This window comes from Hyphopichia burtonii, assembly GCF_001661395.1.
Source record: "Hyphopichia burtonii NRRL Y-1933 unplaced genomic scaffold HYPBUscaffold_9, whole genome shotgun sequence".
Taxonomy (NCBI): Eukaryota; Fungi; Ascomycota; class Pichiomycetes; order Serinales; family Debaryomycetaceae; genus Hyphopichia; species Hyphopichia burtonii.
In genome coordinates this window covers 70,618-90,358 of record NW_017963736.1, presented here as the reverse complement: position 1 = coordinate 90,358, position 19,741 = coordinate 70,618, and the positions used below count along the sequence as shown (strand labels likewise).

General features: G+C 33.5%; 10 protein-coding genes across 10 annotated transcripts; 6 read left to right on the top strand and 4 right to left on the bottom strand.

The window, feature by feature from the left end:
* Positions 1-334: 334 nt before the first annotated feature.
* On the bottom strand, positions 335-2,311 carry HYPBUDRAFT_114860 (Nrd1 complex RNA-binding subunit; the record flags this gene model as incomplete). The annotated part of the gene is made up of 1 exon (XM_020219076.1): positions 335-2,311. The coding sequence occupies one exon, from the start codon at positions 2,309-2,311 to the stop codon at positions 335-337; it is 1,977 nt and encodes a 658-aa protein (XP_020073871.1).
* An 866-nt stretch (positions 2,312-3,177) lies between these two features.
* On the top strand, positions 3,178-4,002 carry HYPBUDRAFT_8275 (mitochondrial 54S ribosomal protein mL46; the record flags this gene model as incomplete). The annotated part of the gene is made up of 1 exon (XM_020223722.1): positions 3,178-4,002. The coding sequence occupies one exon, from the start codon at positions 3,178-3,180 to the stop codon at positions 4,000-4,002; it is 825 nt and encodes a 274-aa protein (XP_020073870.1).
* A 100-nt stretch (positions 4,003-4,102) lies between these two features.
* Positions 4,103-5,332, bottom strand: ERV46 (Erv46p; the record flags this gene model as incomplete). Its single annotated transcript, XM_020219094.1, has 1 exon — positions 4,103-5,332. One exon carries the CDS (start codon positions 5,330-5,332, stop codon positions 4,103-4,105), a length of 1,230 nt encoding a protein of 409 aa, XP_020073869.1.
* A 165-nt stretch (positions 5,333-5,497) lies between these two features.
* HYPBUDRAFT_158871 (uncharacterized protein) lies at positions 5,498-6,490 on the top strand (the record flags this gene model as incomplete). The annotated part of the gene is made up of 1 exon (XM_020222408.1): positions 5,498-6,490. One exon carries the CDS (start codon positions 5,498-5,500, stop codon positions 6,488-6,490), a length of 993 nt encoding a protein of 330 aa, XP_020073868.1.
* Positions 6,491-7,165: 675 nt separating this feature from the next.
* Positions 7,166-9,838, top strand: CDC24 (Rho family guanine nucleotide exchange factor; the record flags this gene model as incomplete). Its single annotated transcript, XM_020219092.1, has 1 exon — positions 7,166-9,838. The coding sequence occupies one exon, from the start codon at positions 7,166-7,168 to the stop codon at positions 9,836-9,838; it is 2,673 nt and encodes an 890-aa protein (XP_020073867.1).
* Positions 9,839-10,684: 846 nt separating this feature from the next.
* Positions 10,685-12,628, top strand: HYPBUDRAFT_115156 (putative electron-transferring-flavoprotein dehydrogenase; the record flags this gene model as incomplete). The annotated part of the gene is made up of 1 exon (XM_020219097.1): positions 10,685-12,628. The coding sequence occupies one exon, from the start codon at positions 10,685-10,687 to the stop codon at positions 12,626-12,628; it is 1,944 nt and encodes a 647-aa protein (XP_020073866.1).
* A 617-nt stretch (positions 12,629-13,245) lies between these two features.
* Positions 13,246-15,468, bottom strand: GDS1 (Gds1p). Its single transcript, XM_020219888.1, has 2 exons — positions 14,427-15,468; positions 13,246-14,159 (listed from the first exon to the last, which is right to left on the bottom strand). Exons 1-2 carry the CDS (start codon positions 15,265-15,267, stop codon positions 13,450-13,452), a joined length of 1,551 nt encoding a protein of 516 aa, XP_020073865.1. The 5' UTR covers positions 15,268-15,468; the 3' UTR covers positions 13,246-13,449.
* A 232-nt stretch (positions 15,469-15,700) lies between these two features.
* On the top strand, positions 15,701-16,209 carry HYPBUDRAFT_154138 (uncharacterized protein; the record flags this gene model as incomplete). Its single annotated transcript, XM_020221919.1, has 1 exon — positions 15,701-16,209. A coding segment is annotated over exon 1 (215 nt), but the record flags the coding sequence as incomplete, so codon positions are not given.
* Positions 16,210-16,476: 267 nt separating this feature from the next.
* Positions 16,477-16,973, top strand: HYPBUDRAFT_154137 (uncharacterized protein). The gene has a single exon (XM_020221918.1). It carries the CDS (start codon positions 16,660-16,662, stop codon positions 16,816-16,818), a length of 159 nt encoding a protein of 52 aa, XP_020073863.1. The 5' UTR covers positions 16,477-16,659; the 3' UTR covers positions 16,819-16,973.
* Positions 16,974-17,960: 987 nt separating this feature from the next.
* HYPBUDRAFT_158868 (uncharacterized protein) lies at positions 17,961-19,493 on the bottom strand (the record flags this gene model as incomplete). The annotated part of the gene is made up of 1 exon (XM_020222407.1): positions 17,961-19,493. One exon carries the CDS (start codon positions 19,491-19,493, stop codon positions 17,961-17,963), a length of 1,533 nt encoding a protein of 510 aa, XP_020073862.1.
* Between the last annotated feature and the right edge of the window lie 248 nt (positions 19,494-19,741).

Here is a 19,741-nt window from a genome sequence, read left to right as displayed (position 1 = left end):
CCAATGAGAATTAGTATTCTCATCTTGCATAATTTGTATATATCTACGTAAATAATAAAATTAAGTATTTTTGATTAGTAGTTTTTCCAGAGCTTTAAATTGTATTTTGTGTATTTTGATCAATTTACTTGAAAATTTGCTCAATATTGGTGACAATTGAAGTTGCTGCGAAAAGCTTAAAATTACATTTCGAATTTGCAAAAAATGATTAATATATATATTAATGAGCTATAAAATGAAACTTGGTATTTGAGATTATCTAATGTACAAATGAAAAAACAAACAAACAAATTGAAAACTGAAAAGTAATATTTTGTTACTTTACTTATGTTAATTATTGTTGACCACCATTTTGGAAAAAGCTAGCCAATTGGGCACTCAAGTTTGGATTTCCTGGAGCACCATTTGGAGGAAATCCAGCTGGTGGAGATTGTGCACTTTGTTGAAATTGATTGAAAGCAGCGGCAGGACTATCATTCGAGTTTGAGAATAATCCACTTAATGGATTAACTGAAGATTGACTGAAAACTGCAAAATCTGGTTGAGCACCATGAGACATGGTTGATTGTTGAGGAATTAATGTAGTTTTAACATATTCTTCATCAGGTTCACCAGGTCTATTTGATTTTGGACCATTTCTAGCAGAGTTAGTTGGCATTTTCTTAGACATAGCTTTTGAAGAAATACCAGCACCAATTTCGATATCCGGTTCATCAATAACCATACCACTTGATAATGGTTGACCACCAGTACCACCCCATTGAGCTTGAACCACCCAGGTTCTGTCAGCATCAGTTAATCTGGAGATTGGAATAATAGAAATACCATGTTGATAATTACAACAATCTCTTGGACCAAAACCAACCCCCCAACGAGTTCTTAAAGGTAAAGAATTATCTTTGTTAAAAGAAGTGATAACTTGTTCGGCTTCTCTTCTTGAATAAACTTTAACAAAAGCATGTTTTCTTTCACTATTCAAAATAACTGATTGAACTTCAGCATAAGGTCTTAAAACCGAAGCCAATTCTTTTTCATCCATACCTCTTGGAACACCACCAATGAATAAGGTTCTTGATAAAACTTTAAAAGAACCTTGAGGTAAAGATTGGTCAAAACCAACATTACGTGGACGGTAATGAGGGGTACCAGGGATATTCATTTCACCACCCATAGCAGTTGGAGGAACAAAACCTTGAGGTTGTTGTTGTTGAAGTGGTTGTTGTTGTCTAGGAGGAGATCTTGGTCTTCTACCATTAGCATTACCACCAAGGGACATATTATTAGGATTGTTGGCTTGACCAAAACGAGAAGGAGATCTAGATCTGTTTCTTCTTGAGTAAGCACCACCAGTATTATCACGTCCGCGTTTATCATTTTGGAAACCATTGGAACCAAATTGTCTTTGAGGAGGAAACTGTTGTTGTTGATTAAAACCTGGTTGGTTTTGAGGAGGCATACCACCATTTTGCATTTGTTGTAACATGTTAAAAATATATTGTTCATTTGGTTGTTGGGCTGGAGCAGGAGCCGAAGCAGAAGGAGGTTGTTGCTGAATTGGAGGCAGTTGATTTGATTGTGCTACATTATTACTACCAGCTAAAGCTGATAATTGAGATAAGATATTATTAGCAGCATTATCTTGTTCGACAGGTTTAGCAGGAGCTGGTTGAGGAGTGTTACTGTTTGAGTTTGATTGTTTAGCCAATGAAGCAAGAGCCAGTAAAATACTACCAGAGTCATTATTACTACCATTTGAATTAGATGGTGGAGATAACGGTTTAGAATTATCATTACTAGATACTGGTTGATTTAATTCAGCCAGGGATTTTGGAGGAGTACCAGGAGGAGTAGTTGAAACAAAATGTTTTGATCTAATTGATTTAAGGATTTCTGGTTTAAAAGTGTCGGCTCTTTCCCAGATATCAACTAATTTACCAATTTTGATATTAGAAGACTTACTAATCAGTAATTCTAAAGCATCATCAACTAAAGATTCTATCAATTCACTAATTTTATAAACTCCAGCGGCAAAAGTACCATCAGGAGATTGTGAACTAATTTCTTGACCTTGTTTTCTAGCTTCATCCATATAAATTCTAACAATGGAATCCACAACATACAAAGTACCTAATTTATTTGAAGATGGTGTTGCTTTACAATTAGAGTATAATATAGTAATCAACTGAGATTCTTCGCTAACATTTTTTACCGCAAGATCAGTCAATTTTTTAATACGAGAACCTGAAACCCCTGGTGCTTTAAGAGTAGCCAATTCTTTCAAAATGGAACCAAATTCTTCAACAGCTGACATTTTACTTTGTTAGTTGAATTATTATGATTATTATTAGTTTTTTTTTTTTTTTGCAGCCTAATACCCACGATACGATGGATTCAGTTACGATTTTGTTTACGAAAAACTTAATGAATACTTAAAAAAGAGTGCTAAAAAACGATTCCCACAATTATATTCCACAATTCTCTATACTCACCGATTTCCTAATACTTATTCCTTGATTTGCTTATTCTCTTGTGCTTCGTTATATTACGATCGGACACAAGTTTTAAAGAATTAGTCAAGTATATAAGAATTTTAAAGGTAAAATACAAATGTCCTAGTACTGTTTACTATTTGTTTACCCGTTTACAATTGATAGGATTTGTAATTATACTATATGAGCAATAAGATTTGGTTACTAGTTCTTAAGTTAAATACTACTTGCTATGAGTTTGGAATACCAAAGAGGTAATTGGATTGATTGTGATGGATAAAAGAAGCAGCAGTGATACAACTAGCAAATTCCAGGAATTCAAACAGCGAACTCGCTCCTTTTTATAGTTGGCTCTTTTTTCTTTCTTTTCTGCTGGCAAGAGGAAGAAACGGCGAAAGGCGAAGGGGGGAAATGTAAAAAGGGTTACCCGGATGTAAGTGTCCTGGTGCACGGGTTCATGGAATCGGGTCTTTTCTCGATCAGTTTTTTTTCGGGCGAATTGAGTCCTGCATAGACGAAGGTACGGGTCTTTGAAACTGGACTGAGATATTCTTAGCGGTGGGACTGAAATATACACAGCGAGTGAAAAATTAAGTATTTTTTGAATATTGGAAAGACATCGAGGTTCAGTAAAGTTGTCTTGATCTACGTAGATACGGCATACGCACACCTTAAGTATATTGCAGGGATGTTGTCCAGGTCATTAGTTAGAGGGTATTCGACTCAAGCGGCAGCCAATAGCAGCTCACCGATAATTTCGTCGACGTTACTATTATCCAGAAACCCAATTGTAACTGCTGAATTACCAAGATTCGAAACACAATACTATAAATATCAAAATGAATTATGGAGAAGATTAATGTGGACTTTCCCAAGTTGGTACTATTATAGACCAGGTACTTTAGCTGATCAACGTTATAAAGAATTGAATAAACATCCAATTTATAATAATCCAAATCTTGAATTTCCAAGAGGTAGACCAGATTTGAAACAACAAAGAGACAGAAGATTTAAACAAGTAGTTAAATTACCAAAGACTTATAAAGAAGGAGGAGAAAAGGGATCAGAAGAAGATTCTATTGATCAATTATCCCGTAAAATTGTTCCAAATTCAAGAATTACTGAAGCTGATCAAAATGGAGATTTAACTAGTTTAGAAAGAAAATTAAGTCGTACATTATATTTGATTATAAATAATGGTAAAGAATGGATATTACCTAATTTCCCAGAAGAATCAAGCGAAACTTTAAAACCTTTGCATAAATTAGCTGAAGATGGTTTAACTAGAATTGGTGGTAATTTAATCAATTATTTCAATGTTTCTAAAACTCCATGTCATTTATTTTCAAATAATAATTCCAAAGAATTTTTCATTAAATCACATATTTTATCCGGGGAATTTAAACCTCAATCAGAAGGTTTAAAATTTATGTGGTTAACCAAAGAAGAATTAAGTGAATACTTAAATAAAGAATACTATCAAGATATTGCTCATTTATTAAATGATCAATAGTCAAACTTCTTTACATGTATATAGTAAGAGCAAATAAAGAAAAAATTATATATATATATTTACTTATATAATATTACACTTGAATAAAGTCAAACTTTAATTAAAGATCTTTTTTACCTTTAATAACTTTTTCTGCAGCCCAAACTGATCTATCTAACAAAGCACCAACAATTAAAACACCTGCAATTGAACTTATAACCCCTAAAACAAATCCCGACCAAGTTTTAGCGTATTGTTCTTTATTAATAATTTTCAATGGAGAAATTTCAAAATGGAAAAAAACTCCCGGTAACCCACCTCTAGCATGTAAAGTATGTTGATGATCTTCATCTTTACCACCAACCAATGGTCTGTGATGACTTATAACCGAAAATTGATTGGTTTCTAAAGGTTCTAATTTGTTTTCCAAATATTCAAATCTAGTAGCAACAACTTTCAAATAATAAGAGAAAACATGTTGTTTTTCACCAATGGTCATTAAATGTTGATCTAAAGGATGGGTTGATTGTTCTTGTTGAATTAAACGATGTAACAGTTTAGGATCAGCACCAAACGATAAATGATTAATGACATGATCAAAATTAAACTTCTCAGGATACTTATCATATAATGATAAATCATGAACGTGTCTACCAGGAGCAGTGAAAGAAGCCCCTGGAGCAAAATGTAAATTCCCACTAATTCTATTAATTTGAGCAGTACCTTTAATTCTACAACCTTCATTGTTATTAATTCGTTCCGTTAAACGAGACACATAACCTTCTTTTTCACATTGATCGATATTTTCACCATCGTAAAAACCCCATAGTCTTTCTGCATAGGCCAAACGAACAGTTTCACAATCATTACAACAATATTGATTATTTTCTTGCGGTAATGATCCATAACAAGAACCACATTCTCCGGTTTCTCCTTCAGCTAAACCTTTTGCCTTTTCATGTAAAGAGATATCATTTGACAAGATTGGAGCATCATCAAGAATTTCTTGATTTGAATTTGGTATTAATCTATATTTCTGAAATCCAGATTTTAAAATATCTAATTGTAAATCTCCACTTTCATCCAAAATATCTAATGATAAAACATCACATGGAATATTGGGGAATGATACATCTAGGTTGATATCCAATTTCTTATTAACGTCACGATCAACAACCAATTCTGGTCTTGTTATAATCGAAGTATAATCATTATATTCATTTCGAATCAAAATAAATACTATAAGAGCACAGACTAAAGTAATGATACCTCCCGAGGTGGTTTTCACTTTTGCATCCTCGACCGTCTTGGAAAACGCATCAATTGAGATCAATCTGGGTCTCGATGACATGGTGGATCCTTGGTATTGGTGGAATGAAATAGGTTAATCTTAACGTGTCGTCTTGAGAAAAAAAAATTAACTGAAAAATGTACTGAAAAATGAAAAATGTACTGAAAAATGTACTGAAAAATGTACTGAAAATAATGGAAGTTACCGAGTGAAAGGATAAACAGAATGTCGACTAACAAGTTATTTTTCCAGAAATTCAAGTCTTCCACGTATACCGACGAGCCGATTCCGGGCAAAGGCAGTTCTGAAATCATTCATTTGACCATCAATGCCAGTGGGACTCGATTAATCAATACCAGAACTGATCGACTGATAAGAATCTGGAAATGTCTTCATGATAAGTTGAGTGACGCTATAACGATATCACAACCACACTTAAAGGCTGTCGAACGAATTGCCTGGAACCCCAAGACCGAACACACTTTTGCATCCGTTGGACGGGATGATTTGGTTAAGATCTGGAATGGGAACGGGATACTAGAAAAAGAAATCAAGGTGGTTAAAACCCAAGGTAAAGAGGAAGCGGTGATATCGCAAATTGTCAAATATTCCAGTGACGGGGATTTCTTGAGTGTAGTTGATCGAGATTCAACCGTTAGTATCTATGACGTGAAGAACAATTACACCAAAGTGGAAGAAGTAGTAATTGGAGAACATATCTATGATATGGAATGGTTTAATTACGACCATGAGTTTTTAATATTTGCATTACACGATGGAACCATTCCAATATATAGAATGGATGAAAATATCAAGCTTGAACCGAGTCATTTATTAAAGGGACACCGATCTCTGGCTACATGTTTATCGATGGACCCCAGAGGGAGATACTTTGCGGTGGGATCCAATGAAGGAGTGGTTTCCATCTGGAGTACTGCCAGCATGATGAACACCAAAATCCTAAGTGAAGTTGACGAAGCCATTGCTCAAATCGACATCAGTAGAGATGGAACTTATCTAGCCGTTGGTTTTGATAGTGGTTCCAATATCAAAATATATGAATACGACACTACAGAAGAGATGTTCGAAGTCCCCAATAGTACTAGTGGTACCCTAGCACTAACCCAAGTTAAATGGTTTCCTACCAAAACCGCTTTTGTTTATAGTAGTGATAACGGTCGAACGCTCACCTTAATGAGACGACCTGATTTAAAGTAACTTACTCTCTTGATTACTTAGTAAACATTCCTCCTCTTACGCAGACCTCGCTTTATGTAATTCTCGACTGTACCAGTGCACTTTAACCGCCATATTCTTTTCTGCAACAAATACCTGTGCCGTGGCTCCAATAAGGCATTTAGCCCTTCTCTGCCCACAAACCTTACTCCAACCCAAGAGCATCCGCTCAGCATCCGCTCAGCAGCCACCCATCTTTGCTCCCAGCGCTTTCTCCCAGTGCAGAGCACCAGCACATCAACAGTTACAAACACTTGACCAAAGAATCCAAACAATAAAACGAACTTACACAGAAATCACTGGAAACTGGAAACAGGAGAAAAACACACAACGGGAAAAAAAAACAGTGAAGGAAAAAAAATCATAAAAACCTCAACACCTTAACAATCTCAAAAACTAATCACACTCTGTACTTCTTTCCATCCACCGACCCTTGAGTTTGATAGTTTATTGAGTTATTCTCGCGAGTCCTCAAGAAGATACGTTCTTTTATGCCAGTGTTTGAATTGTGCTTATCTGTTTATTGGTTAGAATTCTGCTGCTACTTAATTTTCTTTTCTTTTTTTGTTGATTTACCCCTTGAACCAATTGGCGCTTAATTAATAAGTTGATTTTATTTCTATTAATGAATATTAGGTTGTTTAGTCATTAGTTAAAATGGATAGTCTGCAGCCCCATCCACCCTTTCGTTCATTCAGCACTGCGTCTAGCGGGTCGCTAAATTCCAGTTCGACCAATATTACTAGAATTGCTTCTGGTCCCTTACAAGCCATGAATATGAATTTCAATAAGGCCAGTTCGCCCGAAGATCATATGTTTTTCCAATGTGTTTCGATTTTGCGGGATATATCAAAGATTGAAGGAATGGAGGAGTATTTGAGTTTGGCATTAGCCGCCGCAGAAGATTTGGTTGAACAACAGTCGTTATCATCATCACAACAATTCAATCCAGATGAACTATTGAATAATGAACATCGAGGTTCGATTAGTTCGAATGGATTTTCCATGCATTCTGATTTATCATCAAATTCTCAATTACTCCTGTCTTCATCTTCAACAACAATCAATAATAATAATAGTAATAACAATAATGGTGCGATAAACCTAAGGAATAATAATAAATTAATACCAACATTCAGTGTTGGACAATTACCTTCCACCATGAAGGTTGATCCAGTAACTCAATTATCAGAATTATTCAAATTAGGAGCTCCCCTCTGTCTAATATTTAACTCGATTAATAGTGAAAATCAAATTCCAATTCACTATGAAGATATTGATCGAGCTAAGAAAAAATTGATTTTTGATTTTCTTTGTGGTATTAAAATTCATTTAAACTTTGATGATGATTTATTATTCCCAGTAACGGATGTTACTTCAGATGATACTCATGGGTTATTAAGAGTAATTAAAGTTGTTAAGAAATTATTAAATATGAAAAAGGAGTCGAAATCATTAAGTCCTTTGGATCCTGGTTCTACCATTGGTCTGGCTGAATTTGAGCTTGATCCAATTCCTGGATTAAGTGAATTAACTATAACTGATGATCGCTCAAAAGTTTTTAAAGAAATTATTGAAACTGAACGTAAATACGTTCAAGATTTAGAATTATTATTTCAGTATAAAGAAGAAGTCAAAGAAGCTGAATTAATTTCAAGTGAACAAATTCATGTTCTTTTCCCCAATTTAAATGATATTATCGATTTCCAAAGAAGATTTTTAAATGGTCTTGAATGTAATATAAACGTTCCAACGAAATTTCAAAGAATTGGTTCAGTTTTCATTCATGCTGCAAATGGTCCTTTCAAAGCTTATGAACCTTGGACTATTGGTCAATTATCGGCAATTGATTTAATTAATAAAGAATCTTCAAATTTGAAAAAATCTTCCACTCTTCTAGATCCGGGATTTGAATTACAATCTTATATTATCAAACCAATTCAAAGATTATGTAAATATCCTTTATTATTAAAAGAATTAATCAAAAATTCTTCGGATAATGGTTCAAATAGTTTTGAACCCGCTACTTATTATAATGAATTATTAATGGCTCATCAAGCAATGAAAGAAGTAGCTAATCAAGTTAATGAAGCTCAAAGAAGAGCAGAAAATGTGGGTTATTTACAAAGTTTAGTCGAAAGAGTTAGTAATTGGAGAGGCTTTAGTTTACGTGATCAAGGTGAATTATTATATCATGGAGTTGTTGGAGTTAAAGATGCTGAATATGAAAAAGAATACGCTGCTTATCTTTTTGAACGAATTATTTTTTTCTTTATTGAAAATAATGTAAATGATTCAAAAGATAAATCAAAAGATAAAAAGAAACGAGAATTATTAACAACTCGTAAAAAATCATCTAGTTCAGTTAGTTCCTCAACTGCAAATTTATTAGAATCATTAAATTCTGCCAAAGATAAATCTTCTTTAGATTTAAAAGGTAGAGTTTATATTAGTGAAATTTATAATATTTTCCCATCAAATTCTCAAGGTTATACCTTATTAATATCTTGGTCTGGTAAAAAGGAAAGTGGTACTTTTACTTTACGTTATAGAACCGAAGAAAGTAGAAATCAATGGGAAAATTGTTTGAGAAATTTGAAAACAAATGAAATGAATACTCAAATTCATAGAAAATTGAGAGATTCTCATGCTTCAATGGCAACTACAGATTCCTATGATGTAACTGATGCTTATGGTAATGTTTCTCCTCATTCTATTCCTCAAGGTACTCCAATAAATTACCCCAATGGTATTCAAAATGGTTCTAGCAGTGGCGGTAATAGTAATTCTAATATAAATGATAATATTTCTTTTAGATCTTCAAACGGCCTGTTTCATCGTCATCATTCTCTGTCTTCTACCTTAAGTATGATGAGACAAACTAGATCAAAATCAACTTCTGAACATCCTTCTTCTTCTGGTTCTAGAATATCAACCAACTCAAATAGTGGTTCTTTCACTACTAATAACACTTACATCGGTGCTGGCAATGATAGTTCTTTCCTGTCTCAAGGTTCTGGTTCAAGCTCGGGTATTTCAATCGAACTAAAATTGATTTATAATAAAATTGAAATTGCTAATGAAATCTCAGTGCCTTCCACTATTCAATTTTCCGATTTACATCTGAAGATTTCTTCCACTATTGCTTCTAGTGACGAAATTAATGATGATATTTTAGTCAGTAAGCTAAAATATAAAGATGAAGATGGTGATTTTGTTATGATGGATTCTAATGACGATTGGAATTTAGCAGTCGATATGTTGGAAGAATTGAATGATTTACGTGATAACAATTCTAATGAACGTCATTTGACGATATGGGTATCATGATTTTGTTTTTTGTTTTTGGTTTTTGTATCTTTTCCTTGTCACTCTTAATTACCTATTCCTTTCCTTACCATGCCCGCTCACCCTGCTATCCCTTGCCTTCCTTGTCCCCTTCATCTTTTTCTTCTATGTTTTGTTATGGCTTCTTTGCAATTTTTCAATTCATTCCCCTGTACTATTTTCCGTTTCCTTTTACTGCTCCTGCTTTAGATTGCATCGTATATACTATCTAGAAAATTTACCCTACTACCAGCTGCTAATCGCCACTGTTCCTTCCCTATCCTAGGCGTAACTATCAATATACATATACTTGGTGTTCAGGTGTCTTTAGTCGACTGCAAAATGAACAAATTGACTCCGGCTAATTCTTTATCGTTTCCAGAGTCAGACCTCGTAGCCGTTTTCTTTCTATTTTTTTTTTTTTGTTTTTTTTCATTTTTTGGCAGCCATTTTTCATTCATCTTTTAACGGGCCAGAGATTTGTCTTTTCAAGCCAATTGTCGGTGGTCGCCAGATGAATACTCCTCCGTGATCACGCTATTTTGTAGATCAGTGAATGTCTTGTGTGTACCAGCTGACGCTTAACAATTAGTCCAATCTGATTCGTTGATTGGCTTATGTCGCGCCAGTAGACTCTTAGTTTAATGAATCATCTCAAAGAAAAAAAAAAAAAAAATAAAAAATTGAAAACGGAAGGTGAAAAATTCGAATGGTGCAAACAGATTATCCAAAACTATATAATATCCTTTGTTGAAGCTTGACTCCTTGTAATTGGGTTTTGTATATCATATCAGGAATAAACTTTGGTTCGATCTCGGATACATGTACATATAGAGTAAAATCGGAAAAATGATAAAAGTTAACCCATCGAGGACTTTAAGTCGAGTAATAACTAATTATAGCCGATTACAAGGTATTAGGTCATTTAATAAGAATAAGTATATCATACCACAGGCTGGAGGATGGAAACTTTCACCCGGTCTTTCATTTAGTCGTCATTTTAGCGTTAAGTCAAGAATAAGGAACGAAGTTCCGTTTCGAAATCTTTCAGAAGAAGATCAAGCAACGTTAACTGAAGAACGAGCTGCTGATAACGTGGATGTTTGTATAGTGGGTGGAGGACCTGCAGGATTGGCTACTGCTATCAGGTTGAAGCAACTCGACGAAGAACATGGAGAAGGTATGCTTAGAGTTGTTGTGTTGGAAAAAGCTGGTGATTTTGGATCTCATATAGTAAGTGGTGCAGTTATTGAACCAAAAGCTATTAATGAATTATTTCCAGAGAGTGAATATTTGAATGAAGATGGTTCGGGAATTGCATTACCTCCAGATATTGTCACCTTAGTTGAACGGGATGCAATGAAGTATTTAACTGACGAGTATGCATTCCCATTGCCTGAACCTCCTCAAATGACAAATCATCATAAAAATTACATTGTTTCTTTGAATAACGTGGTTAAATACCTCAGTGAGAAAGCAGAAGAATTGGGTGTGGAGTTATACCCCGGAATTTCTGTTAGTGAATTAATATATAATGAAACTGGCGATGCAATTAAAGGTGTTGCAACTAAAGATATGGGAATCTCTAAAAATGGTGAACCAAAATCTTCTTTTGAAAGAGGTATGGAATTCCATTCTCGCTTAACCATATTAGCTGAAGGTTGTCATGGCTCATTAACTAAAAAAGCTATTGCAAAATTCAATTTACGTGAAAATAGTGATCCTCAAACTTATGGTTTAGGTATTAAAGAAGTTTGGGAAGTCAAACCTGAAAACTTCGAAAAAGGTTTCGTAACTCATAGTTTGGGTTTCCCATTATCTATGGCCGAATACGGTGGTGGCTTCATGTATCATTTTGGTGATGGTTTGGTTGCTGTTGGTTTGGTTATTGGTTTAGATTACGCAAATCCTTATATTTCTCCTTATCAAGAATTCCAAAAAATGAAGACTCATCCTTATTATGCTAATGTATTAGAAGGCGGTAAATGTTTATCATATGCTGCAAGAGCTCTTAATGAAGGTGGGTTTCAATCTATTCCTCAATTATACTTTCCAGGTGGTTTGTTAGTAGGTTGTTCAGCGGGATTTTTGAATGTACCCAAAATCAAAGGAACTCATACCGCTATGAAATCAGGTATGTTAGCCGCTGAATCGGCCTATGATTTCTTAAAAGAATTAGACCCGGTTGACGAAGAAACAGATATGAATTCGAATCCAATCACTTTGAAATCGTACGAAAAGGCATTTGAAAGTTCATGGGCTTATGACGAACTTTATGAAGTTAGAAATGTTCGTCCTTCCTTTAATGGTCCTTTGGGATTTTTCACTGGTTTGGCTCATTCAGGTTTCACCACAATGTTATCCAAAGGTAGTGAATTTTGGACTTTACATCATAAACATAATGATTCTGCTGTTACAAAAGATGCTTCTAATTTCAAACCAATTGATTATCCAAAACCTGATGGTAAATTAACTTTTGACATATTAACCTCTGTTTCAAGAACTGGTACTTATCATGACGAAGATGAACAATGTCATTTAAGAGTCCCTGATCAAAATATGAGAAAACATACAGAAATTTCCTATCCAAAATTCAAAGGAATCGAACAAAGGTTTTGTCCAGCTGGTGTTTACGAATATGTCGAAGACGAAAACGAACCTTTGGGAGTTAAATTTCAAATCAATAGTCAAAATTGTATCCATTGTAAAACTTGTGATATCAAAGTACCTACCCAAGACATTAACTGGACTGTGCCTGAAGGTGGAGGTGGTCCAAAGTATTACATGACTTAAGGAAATAATTAAACAATTAACAAATTACAAATTACATACTTACTTTTCATTTATAGAAATGTAAACTTATTTATTTTTAAAATACCAATAATACACTTTTAATAACAGAATACTAAATAAAAAGAATGTAAAAAGAAAAAGTGAAGTTTTTTTGTTAAGACCCAATATAAAACGTTTAATAAAAAGAAGAAATTTATACACAAGAAGATATTGATTAAGGTAATGACACCTATGCAAGGGTAAGGGTTTCATTGATCAAAGACTATCATACACGGAAGACTTGGAAGAACAAGCAGATTCTAACAACAGATTGAAAAATTGTTTAAAAAATAAATACTAGCTATTGAATAATTTAACGGCTATGCACAATGCTTAAACACAAATGGTCGTTAACCAATCTTTCTCAAATCTCAATTATTAAACAATCAACTAATCTTAGTCCTGGAATAATTCAGCATAACATATAACTTAAGACCTTGCTTTTCTTGAAGACGATGATGTATATAAAAACAATTGATTTTCTTTATATATAATTCATTTTTTAACTTTAAATCTAGCATCGTCAATTTATTCGAACCTCAGTTTGGAAAAGAATAATTTATAAGTCAGAAGAACAGGAGCGTACCGAGTCTTATAGATAATTAAAGAAAATTGAAACCCATTTAAAATCTTCTAACAATAATAATAATAAAAAAAAAAAAATACAGTAAGAAATACAAGATAAATTAGAGAAAAGAGAAAGAAAGAATATAGATATGTATATAAAAGAAGGAAAGAAAGAGCAAAAATAGAGAATAGAAATCACAACTCAAAAACTAAATTCAGTTGAAGAACTTGTCTAAATCGGATAATTTGAGATCTTCAGGAGCTCCAATATCTTGGGTTAAGAAGCCTGATCTAACGACGTTCAACCATTTCCCATTTTTAGTTTGAGGGATGGAGTCGGAAGAAGAGATGGAATCCGAAGGAGAGCCTTTTGAAGAGCTTTCATTTGAAGATGAAGCTGAATTTGAAGATGAATCAGAAGATTCTGAAGATTTTGAGATAGCCTTTAAAGCTGCAGCATGTAAGGCTGCAGCGGCAGCAGCAGCATTAGGACTGTGAGAACATGGAGTTCTTGGAGCTCTTGGAGCAGCAGCAGCAGCAGTTAAGATTTTATTTTTCTTATTAGATAAATAAGACATTGATTTAGATCTTTTATTATTTTTTTTCAAATGTTCGATATAAAAATCGCTATCATCTTCATCATCATTAAAAACTTCAAAATCTTCAAAATCTAAATCAGAATCAACTTGATTTTTTTTGTTCGAGTGTGATAATGTAGAATTAAAATTGTCATTGAAATCATTATTATCATCAGTTAAAGAATCTTTGGATGAATCATTCAAAGAAGCTGTAACTGGTGCTGAAGAATATGGTACAAATAAATTAGATTTATCCAATGGATTTTCTAAAAAAGTATGTTTAGTAACTCCTAAATCAAACATAGTTTGTCTTCTTGGTTTTGATAAACTAGCTTGTTTAGTAGCTTCTAAATAATCATTTGATTGTAAACGGGAATTTTTTAAATTTTGAGATTTAATTTGTTGATTTTTATTCAACTTTTTATTATTTGGATCATTTGATTGAATTGGTTCAAGATTTAAAGAATCTTTAGAATTATTCAAAGGTTTTGAAAATGGTGAAGATTCATCATTTGAAATAAATTCTTGATTTTTTTTGGAATCCTGATCAAAAGAATCTAAATTATCTTGATAATCTAAATTTTGATCCTTATTTTGTTCTTGTAATTTTTCACGTTCTTCTTTTTCTTTCTTTTGTTTTTCCATAATAATTTTTACATGAAGATGGAAATCTGGAGCTAAAAGACCACGATAAACATAAACCATTCTTTTTGGAGAAGCATCGGCCCAATCTCTTGATAAAGCATATTTTAAATTAGAATCACCTTTTTCAACTCTTTTAACATAAGCATTTAATTTAGCACTGACCAAATTTGAAGTTTTAGTTGATAAATTAGCCATTTGAGGATGTTGTTCAATTAAAACATCACAAATTTGTTTAACAGTCATACCAAGTCCATCAGGATCCTTTTCATATAAAATAACAAAAATTGCGTACAATACATCATCTTCTAAAGAAGGATCACCAGTAGCATCCGGTTTTGGTTTTTCACCAGTGACCGGAATTGTAGTTGATATACCAGTGGCAATTGGGGCTCTTGAAGTATTTTTTTGCTTTTTTTCTTTTGATTTAATTGGAGAAATATCTAAAGGAGTTGAACTTTTTGAAGTGACACTGCTTAAATTTTTTTTAGGACTAAATTCATGATCTTGATTAACTAAAGAATCAGGAGAAATACTTCTTGAAGTTGTTGGAGATAATTCAATTGGACTTAAACTTTTTTCAGGAGTTAATGGTTTGATATCATTCTCGGAATTTTTACCCTTTAAATTATTAATGGTTGACTTAATACTCGAGGAATCATTTTGAGAATAATCTTGATCAATTGAATCTGATTCTAAATCTTTGGACGATTCATTTCTTGGAATTGAATTCAATTGAGTAGGATTAAATGAAGGTGAAGCCGGAGTTGAAGTAACTGGGAAACCAAGAGGTCTTCTATCTGCCAATGCCATTTTAAGGTTAATATTACTTTTTTCTTTTTAACCTTTAATATTAATTAGCAATTAATGAGATAGTGCATAAAAAAATTTTATGATTATTTCTTATAATGGATTAATAAATCCTTTCTTTCTTTGTTCAAATTGATTTAACCTTGTTTACTTTAAATATAATGATAATTAAATATTATATTTCAAAAGTAAAAAGAATAAAAAAATTATTGATTTCTTCTTTTTTAAAACTCTTTTGTTGTAGGAGCTTTCAATTAACCAAATAATTAAAAGTTCTTTAATTAATCAACCAAAACGAAGGAGTCGACTAAAATTAAAAAATAAATAAATAATACAGAAAGTAAATTTAATCAAAAAGTTACTTTCAACAAGAAAAGATTAAAAAAAAAAAAAGAAAACTAAAAAGGAATAAAACGAAAACGACAAAAAAAAAAGATGGAGCTAAATCTTGTATTAATATCTGATCTTGTAAATTGGTTTCTATTTGGCAATGCTTCGATGCATTGGTATCCGCTTCATGCATAGTTCTCTTGCAGCCATTCCCCGATACTTCACCCGTACACCGACTATGTCGTGCGACCCCAGCCACGACATTTGTCTCCGGCTGATTCATTCTGCTGGCATGGCGTGCGTCCACCGAAAAAGTGCAAAAAAAAATCTCCTGGAAAAAGCCCTAACCCTAACCGAAAACAGCAAGGATGCTAATTAAGCCGATGTTGCTAAAAAACCTGGAACATTATCCCATCACCTTTCATTACCAGTATCCGAGTATAGTCTGGAAACAAATCAACCGGATCCATTGCACGAGCATGTAGTAAATATCCTAAGGGCCATCACACAAAGAGAATTGGAATCTCATATAATCGGAGTAAGTTGAAAAAAAAAACATAAACCAAATAAAAGAATTTAAACAAGCATTACGTACATTATTCTTCTTCTTCCCAGGAACGATATATATGTATATATCAAGTCAAATACAATATATATCCTGGAGAAAGTTAGATCAAAACTATTTGAAAGTTAAGGAAGTTTTTAAATGAAAAAAAAAAAGGAAGAGAAGAGAAGTTTAAAATGATGTAGTTTTCTTTTTTTTTTTTTTTTTGTTTTCCCTTTCCTTGTACGATCTTACAAAATCAAAAAAAAAAATCAATTTGATGGAAACAAGAGAGACAAAACAAAAAAAAAAAAAGGAGTTCTTTATTAGTGTAAGTTTAATTTTGTGAGTGTTTTAGTTAATTAATTGATGAGAAGAGATAATCAGATATGGTGCCAGCACTACCACCAAGACCTACTAAGTCCACAAAGGTGTATATACGTCTGGTGATCGAGAGTGCTGGTGTGGTCTGCTTCCATGACCTGAGAGCCATCAGAATGGCATCGTAGTGCCATCAGAGTATGAATGATGGACCCATAACGACAACCAGAAAGTTGCAACTGGAGAACGAAAACTCCGGTTTCGCAGTTTTTCAGCCGGTCAATCTCAACTACATTCCGTCATGGGGTTTTACATTGGCCCAATACTCCCCTATCATCAATTTATCGATTGCTATCTAATCAAATATCCACGTTGATTTCACAAATTGTTTTTGAGTAAGAATGTAAGTCTACCCTACAAGCAACTTGCCGTATATCTGTTTTTACGATGTGTCATTGGTCAATAGGATTAATTGATGTGGCACAGGCTTACACAATGCAGTAATTAAATATGCTTATCTATGAAGAATTAGTGAAAAATTATTGTGAAAAAAAAAAAACTTCAAGAGGAAAAGATAGTCGTGCGCGTTGCTGCAAAATTAAATCGAACAATTGACCCTTCGCGGGGAAAGTTTCTTGACCTTTTTTTTTTTTTTTTTCACAGCCATTTTTCTAGTAGCGATCACGTGCAAGTGTTCCAGTCACGTGCGGGGTGTTAGGGCTTTGTAATTTTCGGTTCGCGAGTATGGGGAACAACCCCGAGGAACACCCTGCGTCGGCACCTCCGTATATTAGCTAATTGGCTTGTATAGTATTGATTGGCTTGTATAGTATTGATTGGCTTGTATAGTATTGATTGGCTTGTACTGAATGGCTTTGATCTAATACTAGTAGTTGGGTAGCGGTCTAGAAGACCCTTAGGCACTAGCGGGATACGAGTTGAAATGGGCAGAGAATAGGAGAATGCAAAAGGAAAAATGTCGTGCTTATAAAATTAGCAGCTAACTTCTGCCTTTAACTAAATTTCAAAATGGTAATTGTCCTGATACAGAACCCTCTATTATCTGTATTTAGGGTGATTCGAGGTGATTGTGAGTTTAAGTATTAAGTCTTGCGTATCAATTGTACCTTAATTGGTGGGTTGATGATTCATCTTTTCAGGGATTGCTACTACGGGCCTTGCACGTTAACCGTTAACCGTTATTTGCTTTAATATATCATTCTTTGGGTTTCGTAGAATGGTCAACTTGGTGGGGGTTCGACTCGAGGCAGGTATTTGCATCAACGTTCGAGCTTACCCATGCAGCATGGAATGTGAGTTAGTCCGCGTTAGTCTTCGTGCTTTAAAAGAGAATTAAATTGAAGCCATTCAATTATTCGTTTTTACGGGTTATTTCAGTCGTTTCTTTTGGTGTATATATCTACTCTTTGGGTATGAGGTTGTAATGCATTCAGTCTGGAATAATATATAAATAATTTTTTTTTTGCTATTTTAGGTCCAACTAAAGTTGTACAATACCCTTCTTGAGGTGTTCAATTGATGCCTTATTTGCATCAAAGTCTTCTTGCCAATACGTATCCTTATAAGGAGTGTGGAAGAAAAATTCGGTTGGTGGGATAAACCAGTAATTAATGGCAATATGCGTGGGGTTTAACTCGTCTTGAGCAAAACTGCTAACTTCGTGAAACCAGCCAGTTGGTAAATAAAGTTGTTCACCAGGTTTCAACCAAACTTGTAATTTATTCAAATCTAGAAAACCAGGAAAATACTCATTAGCAAAATTAGTTAATTTTTCAATATGACTTGAATCTTTTAATTCATCTAAATGTAATAATAATGGAGGTATTTTAGAAAAACTTGGAGGATCACCCTTGGTTGGTTTGGACAAGCATTGTGCTTTATCCTTTTCAATAATCTCTAATATTTGGTCTTCGGTCCAGGTACTAAAATCACTATTTGCAATTTTCCATTCAGCAATATTAATCAACATTGCACCATCATCTCTAATATGTTTCCAATTTTTGGAGAATTCACTAATTTCATAATCAATTAATCCATTTTGGAAAATTTTGTAAATTTCCCCCACTGTAAATAACTTTAAAGTGTCATTGGGTGAATATAACGTAAATCTTTTAGTACCTTGAATCAAAATATATAAATTATCAGCGTGATCATGATGTAAACCTGAAGAAGTACCATTACCAGGAATTCTTTTACCGATCTCGTCTAAACTCAAGTTATCAAAATCCATGTCTTCGATTGAACCCCCTGTGTTCTTACCATTACCCATCCATAAATTAATTTGTTGAGGGATTAAACTAGATAAAAATTGGGGGACTAACGGGAAGTTTTCGTCTTTGTATAAGTTTGTTAATGGTGGTTGTAGTAGTTCCTTAACTCTTGATTGGATATCGGCATAAGAAAGTTGATGTTTTTCATCAATTAGTGAATCATCGCAATCATCAAAGTCATCTCGGAGGTTATTCATATCAATTGAACCAATGGATGAAGTATCCGAAAATGCAGTTCCTTCTTCCTCCTCCTCTTCTTCATCTTCATCTTCATCATCTTCATCATCTTCTTCTTCTTCTTCTTCTTCATCATCTTCTTCTTCTCCTTCTTCATCTTCTTCTTCTCCTTCTTGATCTTCTTCTTCCTCAGGCTCCTCCTGGTTATACTGAGTAGTCAAGTAATAAGAATCGTCACCATTTTCAAAAATGCTCAAAATTTCATCAAAAGTTTTCAACTCCCTTTGTAAACCCGAACCAAACCCATTATTGAATTTTTTCTCGATTTGCAACTTATCTTGATACTGCAATTTCTCCTTTAACTTATCAAACTTAAATTCGTCAATATTAATTGGACATTGACTTTTAATTTTAGCTGGTTTTCGCAATTTAATAAAATTATTGAAAAACCATTCATCATGATTTTCAGGAAATTTTTCAATTACATCAATGTCTGTATGGTTATTCGGCACCGTATAACCTTTGTACTCATTGACTAAATGTTTTTGCCTTTTTGCATTGGTCATTTTATCAAGTTTAGTCGAAAATTAATGCATTGTAAGTCTGTTTAGTTAGCCAGTAAAAATTTTCATGAACTAATTTTCTCACCCCAGCACGAGCCGTTTTGATAAAACCCCAGCAAACCACCATCATAATGTAATCAGCATAGCAATTTTAAATTAATACATTGAACAGACCATTGATGGTTGAATAACTTGAGATTATCGTTACTAAACAATTATCTACCACTAATTAATAAACAAAACAATCATTT

Coding starts and splice junctions, on each gene's coding strand:
- GDS1 (XM_020219888.1), bottom strand. CDS start 15,267: ATGGCATTGGCAGATAGAAGACCTCTTGGTTTCCCAGTTACTTCAACT. Junction 14,160..14,426: donor AAAGAAAGAAAAAGAAGAAC/GTGAAAAATTAC, acceptor ATGATTATTTAG/AAGCTACTAAACAAGCTAGT.
- HYPBUDRAFT_154137 (XM_020221918.1), top strand. CDS start 16,660: ATGAATGATGGACCCATAACGACAACCAGAAAGTTGCAACTGGAGAAC.